The 11,767-nt window shown below is 29.1% G+C and overlaps 1 protein-coding gene across 1 annotated transcript; it reads right to left on the bottom strand.

Moving 5' to 3' along the window:
• Nucleotides 1-200: 200 nt before the first annotated feature.
• Nucleotides 201-2,851, bottom strand: LOC120078198 (BOI-related E3 ubiquitin-protein ligase 1-like). Its single transcript, XM_039032422.2, has 4 exons — nt 2,078-2,851; nt 1,897-1,988; nt 1,371-1,708; nt 201-1,294 (listed from the first exon to the last, which is right to left on the bottom strand). The coding sequence occupies exons 1-4, from the start codon at nt 2,122-2,124 to the stop codon at nt 782-784; spliced, it is 990 nt and encodes a 329-aa protein (XP_038888350.2). The 5' UTR covers nt 2,125-2,851; the 3' UTR covers nt 201-781.
• Nucleotides 2,852-11,767: the final 8,916 nt, after the last annotated feature.

Genomic DNA, 11,767 nt, shown 5'->3' with positions numbered 1-11,767 from the left:
ACCTAAATTACTTTACTATTCAAATAGTTCGATGCTCGAAAAACATTATCGAGCCAAACATCATAAAATAGAAAATTTTAAAAATAATCGAGATCATATCTTTCCATCTCCATTGTAATTAACTGAAATTGGAAAAGCAAATAAATAAATAAAAATGTGGCCTAAAAAAATTATTATGGTTTTTCCATTTCTGAAAAAGATTGGACAGATGAATGAATGAAATTCCATAAAAGAAAAAAGATTCCACAATGTGGCCAATGTACATTACTTCCACAGCCATTCAAAAAAAAAAAAAAAAAAAGTCTTGGTTGATCTATGGAAATATTTCTAAAATAATGACAAATTACAAAAACCACCCTTAAAGTACGATCGTAGTTACAATTACACCCATAAACATCTACAAATGTTAAAATTAGATTCTTAAACTCACAAAAATAGTTGAAATTGAACCGTCAAAATTATACAAATATTACAATGAATATAATTATATAAGTTTGAAGGTCCAATTTGACCTAATTTTAACACTCATTTAAACTTGAGGACTCAGTTTTTAAAATGAAAAATTTAAGAGTATAATTGTAATTAACACAAAACTTCCGGGGTGGTTTTTGCTATTTGCCCAAATAATAATGATGATAATAAAAAGGAAATGTAATTCTTTTATTACTTAAATACTTCTTAATTTTTAAAAAAAATTTTAAGAAAAAAACCCGCCCAGTGATCGGTCCGGGCCGGTTAGTGGGCCTAGAGAAACCTGCATTGGGCCGTGGGTTTGGGGGCCTTAAGAGAGATAAACCTCTACGCTGGAACTTCGTTTGGAAAGACATAACGGGCAAGTCTGAGCCACTTGGTCACAGTCTGTACACAGGCAGAGATGACGGCACGGCAAAATCAGCATGGACGCCAACCGTTTTCTACACGCTTTGCAACTCGGTCCCGAAATCGCAACTCGTTCCGGGTCAATATGGGCTGACTCGGCATCGTCGGCTTGTCCTTCCACGCCGGCGGTACCGCCCTCTCCTCCGTCGCATCCACCACCGGACATCGCTTGTTGCAGTTGTGCCTGTAGAGATACGGCGGTGGCTTCCTGTGCCTTGGCTTTTGCTTGCCAGACCTGTGCCTCGACACTAAGCTGGGCGGCGCGTGCTTCTAACTCGGCGTTCCGGCGCGTGGCTTTCTCGACCTCCGCTTCCCTCTCTCGTAACCTTCTGGCTACCGATTCCTCCACCGCATCGAGAAGCGCACGGTAGTGTCTTTGTCTCTTCTCTGCTAATGTGCGCCGTAGTTGCTCTTCCTGTTTTGGAATGAAGACGAAATCAAAATCAAGATGGAAGATGAAACTCGTTGTGTGTTAGGGAGTGGATTAGTACCTGTGCTTGAAGGAATTGGTCTATTTCGTCTTGTTGCCGTTTGAAATTTGAGGCGAAATCGTCTGTTAATAGCGGTAAGAAAGCCGATGATGATGATTGACGAACGAGATTGTGGTTGTGATTATGTTGTTGTTGCTGCTGCTGTTGCTGTTGCTGTTGCGGCGGATGATTCTGTTGATGATCACCGGAGGATAGACGGAGGCCGGTGGAGACGACATTGTTTTGGTGGTTATGGAGCTTGGCTAGGTCAACAAGAAGAGGACGAGGCTGCTGTAATGCAGATAGATTAATCGGAGTCGCAGTTGCGATTTCTCTTCCTCTCTTCCGAGAATTGCTCCCTGCTTTCATAAAAAAACCGATTGATTAATTGATTTCTGAAAGGTACGTCTACTTCACAACTCAAAATTAATCGAAAATACTTTTGAATGTTCCTTCATAGACGCATTAGAACAACAAAAACCTGAAGAAGGAAAAAGAAATTCATCCAAAATGTACCCAAAAAAAAAAAAAAAAAAAAAAAACCGACCTATATTATTGTTGAACACCATATGAGTCTGGTCAAGAATAAAACCTCCTGGTTGTTGCTGTAATGAATAATCATGTCCTTCTTGACCATTCCTAAAACCAAAACCAAAAATCCAAAAAACCCATTAAGAATTTTGAAAAACTTAACAACAAACAAACAAACAAACAAAATATGTATAAACCTGTTCAATAGCAAAACATTAGAAGGGTATTGAGCTTGAACAGCCATGGGAGAAAAAAAGGGTTATTTGAAGAAGTTTAAAAGAAGAAGAAGGTGGGTTTGTTTATGGAACAATGTGAAGAAGATTGGGAATGAAAGATAGGAAAGCAATGATAATAAAAGCTAGCATGAAAGAGAAGGAAGATGGTGAAAGTGTAAGAGTGAGAGAGTTTTGTAAAGAAAGAAAGAAAGAAAGAAGGGGAAAAGAAGAAAAGAAGAGGGGGGGGAATGAATTTATGTCTGGTAAGAGGGCAGCAGCAGTTTCATCTCCATCTTCTTCACCACCATTTTGGTTGCCTTGTTCACCATTTTTTGTCACCTACCCTACCCTTAATTAAATTAAATTAAATGAAAATTGGATGTGTAGAAATGAAGAAGAAAAAAATAGTTATTTTGGTTTTGAATGGTAATTAAAATAGAAGAAAGAGAATGGGGGAGATGCGATTGAAAGGAATCAGTCCAAGAGAGAGACGCCCCCTGTTGGCCCTTATTATTCTGCTCTCCTTTTTCTTTTCCCTCTCCTTCTCTTCCTCTCTTCTCGTGGGGTTGGAATCGGTGTTGGCTTTTCTCGAGGATGACTCTCTTTCCTTCTTTGAAAAAATCCCTTTTTTTTAAAAAAAAAAATTTTAGTTTTTAAATCTCCCCATCTACCCAAGTGATTTTTTCATCTTTAATTTTATTTTTGGAGGAAAAAAAGAAAAGAAAGTGGTTGATGGGCGTGCAGCAGTGGTTCTGTAGCCATCTCCACGTCTTGTGTTGGAGTTGTTTGTAAAATGGCCCATACTCGCTTTCTCTCTCTCTTCTTGTGGGACAATAGCTTGGCAAACTGTGCCAACCATGAAGCTTCTTTTTTTAATCGGATTTGTACCTTTTGGTGTCAATGGAGTTTTCTTTTTCTTTTTCTTTTTTTTTTTTTACTCTTTCCTTCCTCAACAATTTTACTCTCTAAATTTAAGTAACAATTTGGTTTTGTAATTATTTTTTTCCTATTAATCTTTGAATTTTATTATATAACAATTTACTCTCTAACGACTTAGTCTCTATTTTCAATACCAATCATTAAATTTAATGAGATTTCATGTATAAATAAACCGTTAAACTAATTAGAAAATCAATATTTTTGCAAACTATAAAGTCTACATTATAAAGTATTAAAAAATGACTTCTAATTTCGATGCCATTTTTTTACGTGAGAGACTAAATTGTCGTAATTTTGAGAGTACGATGACTAAATTCTTACATACTAAAGTTCAGGGACTAGATCACTACAAAGATGAAAGTACAGAGATTAAATCTTTATAAACTAAAGTTCAAAGACTAAATTGTTACTTTAAAAAAAGTTCAAGGATCATATTATTTTTCTACTTCTCATGTTCTTTCATTTTAATCTTCGAAAATATTTGTCGATAAGTTGATATATCCATAGATTGAACGGTTCTACATTGATGTTAAATATCCATATATATTTTCAACATAAAATATAAAAATGTCCTTTATTTGGTCCAATTTGAATAGGAATACTATTTACTATATCTAGAACTTAGTTTGTGAGTAAAACCAAATTTATCAATAATCTAATTTTTTATTACAAATTTCGTGACTTATAGAAATATTCGTCAATATCGATATTTTATCAATATATTTGTAAAATTAAAATTTTGATATCGATATCGATATTGATATTTTAATCTTAGATTATCATCCTTATTTTTAGTATATTATTTTTGGAAATAATAAAGTTATGTAAAGGGATTGGAACATGTAATCCATTAGAGGAAGGAGCTTGAAGCTTGTGTTTTTCAAGAATTGTGAATGAACTATTACCTTCTTGGGTTATCATTAATATAAATATAGGTCACGTATATCAAATCGTAATGAGAATTTGTGTAATCATAATGAAATTTCATTGATGCATCAATTGTAATGAGCTTGAATCACAAATATAATTGGATTGATTTTGATCACATTTACTTAAAATTAAGAATTTTGTTAAATTTACTGTTACTGTTATCTCTACCTCTAAGGGTCAAACGGTAATTGTAACGGTAACAGTAAATATGTCAAAATTGATAATTTTTCAACTGTATCAGTAATAGTAATGATAGTCATAATGGTAATGATATAACGTAATTCTCAAGTGCAATCGAATTGAGTACTAGATTGCGTTATTACATTATAGATTTAGATGTGGGGTTCATGTACACGAACAAATGTAGAACACAAGTAAATAACATCAAAGGTAATCAAATGCGGTCCACTTTTGTTATTCTCATTGAGCTATACGTTGTTAGTAGGGTAAACATGGCCATAATTTAATTATGTCGTTAACCAAGAGGTTAAAAGTTCAATATTTGACCTTACATGTTGAACTAAAAAGAAAACAAAATTGAGTTATTAATATAAATCTAATTTCATAAAGACGATGGTTCTACATTGCGCACCTCCTATAATTGTCGAATTAAATAAAAATGCCATGTCATAAAGTTTATTTGCTATAATCCATATTAATGTTTTACTTGATCTTTGGTTAAGACATCAATTTAAATGGAAACATGAAGATGGTAATGAAAATTTTAAAAGATGTAGGGTTCAAATTGAAAATATGATTAAAGTATAGGGATTAAAGTCAAAATTTAACCAGTCATAATTTGAATCATGTTCATTGAGGGGGGGTTTTTTGGATTGGTTATAAAATTTCCAAATCTCATTGAAAATCTACCTTTGTTTTAAATTTTCCATTTTGCCTAATGTGAAATTGACAAGACAATAAACACACTATTTATGGCCTTAGTGGTTAATTTCTCCTTTTGAGGGAAAAGTAAAAGAGGGCTAAGTGTTGGATTAGGAATTCTTGTCTATGAATGTGACCCCCTCCCTCTCTCCACAAACTCAACCCAAAAAAAAAACAAACAAACAAACAAAAACAAAAATAGGTTGCTAAAAGAAAATTTGAGGTAAATAACAAAAATGTTGAAAATTTTAAAGTAAAGATTAATTTGATTAATTAGGATTTAATTTCATTAGTTAATGACTTTTCTAGTCATTGATATTACCCTTGATGACAAATTTTTAAAATTTTGATGTATTAATGAGTGGTTTTTTTTTTAAAGTTAAAATACAATTTAAATACTTGAAGTTTTCCCTTAAAAATTTGACGTTGATTTTGAGCTTAGTTTTTATTTGACTCCTAAATTTCAAAATGTCACACTTATACTTTTGAATTTTGAGTTTATTTTTCAATTAGTTTTTAGGTTTCCGAATTTTACATTTGTATAGTTTTGAGTTTAATTTCCATTTGGTTTTCAGTACCTTGAGTTTTTATGTGTATTTTGGTATTTGAGATTAACTATTAGTTGATTAACTAAAATAATATTGATGGGAAGTTTTTAAGTAATTTTATTAGTAATGGAAAATTATAATTTAATTCTAAATTAAACAACAAGACCAAAAGTGAATATTTAGTGAAAAATCAAGGTTAAAAGTTTAAATCTTGAAGTTCGGGAACTAGATTGAAAAACACTCAAAAACTTAGAGATAAATGGAATTTTGAAACTTAAGTATCGATGGTAAAAATGTAACATTTCGAAATCTAGAGACTAAATGAGAATTAAACTCGAAACTTAACTACCAATAAAATATTTTTTACAAACTATTAACATTGAAGTCATGATGGAGAGTAATAATCTCCAATTTGGATGCATATCCTTCCAATTTGTGAGGAAATAAACAATTAACCTAAAGTATTATTCAACATGCACAATCATAATAATAAGTGATACACTAATTTATTTAAGGGTATATTAAATTTGTGCATATTTAGAAAGTATATTGACAACCAAGATTCAATTATTACATTTATGAAACTATTGAAACTAAATCATCTAATTAAAAAATAAATAGAAACTAAATCATTTTAGATCGAAGAGTGAATATTAAACAGACGAATTAAAGTTGTATTTTAATGCGTTATTTTTTTATATTTCTTTCATACATAAACTATTTTGAAAAGATTTATACTTGTTTTTAGGGAATAAGAATTTGAATCCATCCTTTCATGGTAACTAAAACTTTAATTTATGTCAAAGTGAGTTTGACTCAACGGTAATTGATATCTAGAATTCGGAAGTTCGAACCTGAGTTATATCCGAATTAAAAAAGAAAAAAAACTATATCTTGTCAATTGCTCAACAAAGTGCTACAAACTTTGGCTCTTATTAACATTGTAAATTTTATTTTCTCACCTCACCTTCAATTTAGCATGTGCAATTTTTATTGCATAGTGACCATCATTTCTTATCTTTTAAGCATTACCCAACTATCATCAAACATATCTTGGGTATATTTTTAAATAACTTTCCCTAAATAATTGTCCATATTAAATTTGATTTTAAGTTTAGATTATCTGATTTTTTTTTTAATTTAATATTTTGATTTGTTCAAATATATCTTCTATCTTTGTACTATATATATATTATATATATATATATATGTTTTTCATATATATGTTGTTATTGAATTATATGTCGACACGCATTAAGGGTAGGGATATGAAAATATAGACATAATTTAACTTTATAATTATCACTTTCTTTGTTTGGTGGGGGTGGGGGTAGAATATGATTTGGAAATCCTTCTCATACATTAATTTTACATTGTATGTGATCTTTTCAAATACATTTTTGATGTGTGGTGTATAAAACTTTTATTTTTTTAATTCTTTTATTCGAGAGATCGAACTATCCATCTTTGAGTTGATAATCAATATTTCATCTACTGAGTTATATTAAATTGACAAGTGATTCAAGAGTTTTTTGTACGAGTAACCTAAATTTCAAATTTGTAATGACATTTATCCCAAAATTTGAAAATAACGATGCACGATCCTCTGCTATTGTTAGAACACACTAAAAGTGAGTTAATTGTTTATAATATCCCTTGTAATGAGGGTTTAAAATGATGAGTGCGAGCGTGAGCATGAGGGAGTGAAGAGAGAAAAACCCTAACATGTGAAAGTACTGTTGTATAGATGAATTTAATTTCACACCCACTAAAATTGCAAGGGATAGTATGAATAATTAACAAACTCAATGGTTGTTTGGGATGTTAGAATGTAATCAAAATTACTGAGAATCTAAGATGTGTTGGAATGTTCGAAGAATCAAAGCCAAAACAAATATGGGATCATGAAGCATGAAAACACTAAAAAGGATGGTTGGGTAGAAATTTGTGGAAATAGAATGAGTTTGGTATTATAAATTGAGGCGAACATTTAATCCAAACATAGACTTTGGATTATATTACATAACAAACTCATTCCATTACGGTACTTCAAACAACCTTTTAGTGTGTTGTGATAAGAACAGAGGATCATATTTCATTCGTTTCAAAATATGGGACTAACGATATTATGACAACGCAAAATTAGAGTCATTCATATAAAAGTTCTAGATTCAAGTGGTTTAAAATTGATATAGATTTGGTACATTTATATTATATTGGTAAGACAAAAGATGAGGCTGAAGAAATGGAATAAATCCACCAAGAAGAAAAGCATAGAAGTTGGTGTTGTTGATCTTTTCCAAAAACCCATTTTTGGATTTTTGAAACCTAACTTTGATTAATAGATGTAAGAAAACAAACAAAAGGAAAAAAAATTTTAAAAAAAAAGGCACAAAAGAAGAGTAGTGAAAAACAAGTGCTTAGAATTGGCCATCAAGCATTTTTGTCTTTGCTTAGACCCCACAAAAAAATAAATAAATAAATAAATATTTAAAAAAAAAAAAAAAAAGTGGTCTCTTCTTGCAGGCCAAATATGACTGTTTTTTTTTCTCTGTCTAACCTATCTTCCAACTCACACCCCATTGTTCCTCTCATGAAATTTCCTTTTAAGACAGCCTTTCCTTTTCACTCTATTCTCTATGAGTTGTATTGCTTTGGTACCATTTTTTGCAATGTCTTCTTAAATGGTTTAAAGAGAGAATGAGAGCCCTTGTTTGCTTCTCACTTTAGTTTGCTTCCCATAATTAATTTCCAAAAAATAAAAACGACAAAAACCACTCCTAAAATATGATGATGGTTGCAATTATACTCTCTAATTTATAGGAAACATTTTTTATACTATCGTCGTATGGACAATTTTTTATACTACCTCTACTTATCGTACGTTGCATCAATGTACTTTTAAAAATAGAGTAGATCCCACTGACATTAATGTGAGATCCACAAATATTTATGAATGAATGAAGTATAACACTCTCGTAGTATTGGAAAAATTTTCAAATTTATACCCGTGTTGATATTGGACCCTCAAACTTATATAATTGTAGAAATTGTAATCATTGTATAAGATCGAGGGTTCGATTTTTATCATTTTAAAGGTATAATTTCTACAATAATTGTAAGTATGGGGGTTCGAATTTAATATCTACATAAGTTTGAGTATTTAAAATTTTAAGAGTGTAATCGTAACTGCCACCATACTTGAGAGGTGATTTCTATAATTTATCCTAAAGAAGAGGAAAAAGAACACATTTTCCCTCATTCTCAACTTCTATATCCTTCTATCAAACACTGAATTAATCCTATATTCTCTTATATTACTATTTCCCTAAAGTAAAATATTCCTTCTAAATCACGTGTTGAAATTTCTTTTCGACCATTTATATCGTATTTGGGTTTCAATTTCTATTTCTACTTTATGCTTTGAACTTTTAAGGTGAAGATTTTATTTAATTATTTCAATCAGACAGAAAATCGAAGAAATTTGAAACTCCGACTTCTAAGTTGAGAGTATATGTATAAATCAATTCATTGCATTATTGTGAAATTGAGTAATTTAATTTCATTTATTTGTAAATTTCGTAAGGGAAAGCTTAAATTATGAAATCATTGCACACTAGAATCATTGGTATAAACAAATAAATAAATAAAATAAAATAAAAAATAAGATAAAGAAGTATAGGAAACACACATCTGAAATTGTCAGAATATTATTTGTGTTTGCAGGCTATTATCTTGCTTTTCTCTATCTTAATCCTATTTTAAAATTGATTGATTTATTAATTTTTTTTATGTATATTTGACCAAATGGTGTCTATAATTTTTATATATGGTCCACAATTTTAAATGCATTATTAAGAATCTATTGAAACCCACACAAGCACCATTTCTTAGATCAAATCTCTCATTTCAAGCACTATATATTAATGTTTTTTTTTTAAAAAAAGGCAAATTTACTTTTAATGCAAGAGATGCTAACCCATTAATTAAGCATCTTAATTAATCTTTCTAGTCAATTTTATCAAACACTTTTTACTTGATTTATCATTTTTATAATTATTTATACATTTTAAAGAAAGATTTTCAAAAATTAAAAAAAAATAAGAAAAACTATTTACACAAAATAACAAAATTTGATAGAAACGATATTTATAAATATTTTTTTACTATTTCTATAAATAGTTTGAAATTTTTTCTGTGTTAATTTTTTTTTTCTTTCTGAAAACATCTTTTCTTTTCAAGGAAATACAAAAATTACTTTTTAACCATGTAAACATATCTTTTCTTTTCTTTTCTTTTCTTTTCTTTTTTTTTTTTTTTCTTCCTTTGACAGCAAAGATAGACCATTAATGTCAGATATTAACAAAGCCCCCCCTGCCAAGTTTATGATTCTTCCAAAGAATGCCTTTGTAAGTGGGTCACAAGTGTAAATATAATAAATATTTGGGGGGTATAAATAAATAGGAAGGATTAATATTCATTCAATTGGACAGAGTGGATTAAGATGTTGATTAATGTTAAAATGGCACAAACTTCATATTCATCTAGAAGAAGCCAAACATCATTGACCTAATATATTTTTGACATTTTCTTCCATTTTTGTAGTTGATTCATTGGTGAAACACACATTGCCTAATTTGAGATAATTATTCTTATTTTTCTTTAAATATTTTGTTTCTAACATAAAAGTATATTGTTTCAAACCAGAGAAATAAATGATAATTTTTGGAGAAGTAACAATACTATCAATTTCATAATAACTTAGGTCCCGTTTGATAATTTTTTTTTATTTTTGGTTTTTGAAAATTAAACATATTTTTTAAATATGGTAAAAGAATTTTTAATCAAATTCTAAAAACAAAAATAAAATTTTAAAACTTACTTTTTATAGTTTTCAAATTTTAGTTTAGTTTTTTATACCATTGGTAAAAAGTAGACAACAAATGAAGAAATTTGGAGGTGAAAGTAGTGTCTATAGCTTAATTTTAAAAAAATAAAAATGGTTACCAAACGAGACATTCGCTTCTAATTTTTAGTTTGTAATAATTCAGTCCTTATACTTTAAATTTTGAAAGATTTTAGTCTCTATAGTGAAAATTATTGTTAAGATGTAGTGAGATATCTTGCATATATAGGTAAATTGATAAACTAATTGAGAATCGTATATGTTTATAAGCTACAAAGTGTAAATTCTTAAGTAATAAAAGTATTAGATGTTATAATTAAATAATCGATTTACCAAAAAATTTAAGTTGATAGGTGAAAGTAAATCTAACTATAATATCTAACACTTCTTTTCATTGATGGGTTTGGAACTTGTAAAATAGCTAAACAAGTGAAAATGAATATGAATTAGGAGAGGAAACAACATTGTAGGGATTTGAATACAGAACATCATGAGCAAAGAGCTCTAATACTATTATAATATCTAATAAAAAAAAGTAATTTTGATAATTTAAAAATTACAGGAACTAAATTGTTACAATCAAAATTCAGTACTAAATTACGACTTTTTGGAAAGTTAATGGTGTATTTCTTTTTAAAATTAAATGAAAATATATGTTAATATACAAATTGAAAGAGTTGAAATTGGAATAATTATAAATGTTTTAAACCCATAAATGATGGAATAAAGAGTAGGGAGGTCTACAATGTATCTACCCCATTAGTTTAAAGAAAGATTTTGACAATTGACCCTAAAGTTTAATCCATATTAACTCACATGATTCAATCCATTGAAAGATACACATAGAAATGGAATATCATTGAAAACATTTAAACTTTTAATTTAATTTAATTTAATTTATTTAATTTTTTTTTTTTTTCTAAAGAAGCATTATAAGGAGGTTGGGATGTATTTATGATATGTCAGAGGAAAGGAGCCAAAGTACTCTTGGTGGTTTGTGATGGTGAATTTTTATTTTTATTTTTTAATTCCAATAATAATAATTATTATTATTTTTTAAAAAAAAAAAAAAAAAGGAAAGAGAAAAGAAATGGGTAAGCATAAGAGTGTGGGTGATGTGTTTTGGGATTTGGTTTTGAAATAACAATCAAAACTCTCTCTCTTTTAACTCTGCAAACCCCATTCTCCTAAACCTATATATATATATTCATTGTGGGCACACAAACTCACACATAAACTTTGGAGTTTTCTTAATATCAAACTCAAAGTGGGTCCCACTCCTACCCTTCTCCTAATTTTCTTGCTATATATTATATCTCATAAACACTTTCAATTAATTTCATCTATTTTGAAATTTCGGTTTTAGTTTATGTAATTTTAAATGTCTAATTTTAGTTTTGGAATTTTACTAATTTATTGTAGATTTTTTTATTTATTTATTAGTATTTTAATATAAAATTTAAAAAC

Source organism: Benincasa hispida, chromosome 5 (genome assembly GCF_027475165.1).
Source record: "Benincasa hispida cultivar pf3 chromosome 5, pf3_genome.v1.1, whole genome shotgun sequence".
Taxonomy (NCBI): domain Eukaryota; kingdom Viridiplantae; phylum Streptophyta; class Magnoliopsida; order Cucurbitales; family Cucurbitaceae; genus Benincasa; species Benincasa hispida.
The sequence above is the reverse complement of the archived record's forward strand: the minus strand, read 5'-3'. Positions and strand labels throughout refer to the sequence as shown.

Bases quoted from the DNA above. Each gene is read 5' to 3' on its own strand.
- LOC120078198 (XM_039032422.2), bottom strand. From the start codon at position 2,124: ATGGCTGTTCAAGCTCAATACCCTTCTAATGTTTTGCTATTGAACAG. The intron at 1,989-2,077 runs GTTTATACATAT...TTTTGGTTTTAG, and splicing joins AATGTTTTGCTATTGAACAG to GAATGGTCAAGAAGGACATG. The intron at 1,295-1,370 runs GTACTAATCCAC...ATTCCAAAACAG, and splicing joins ACCAATTCCTTCAAGCACAG to GAAGAGCAACTACGGCGCAC.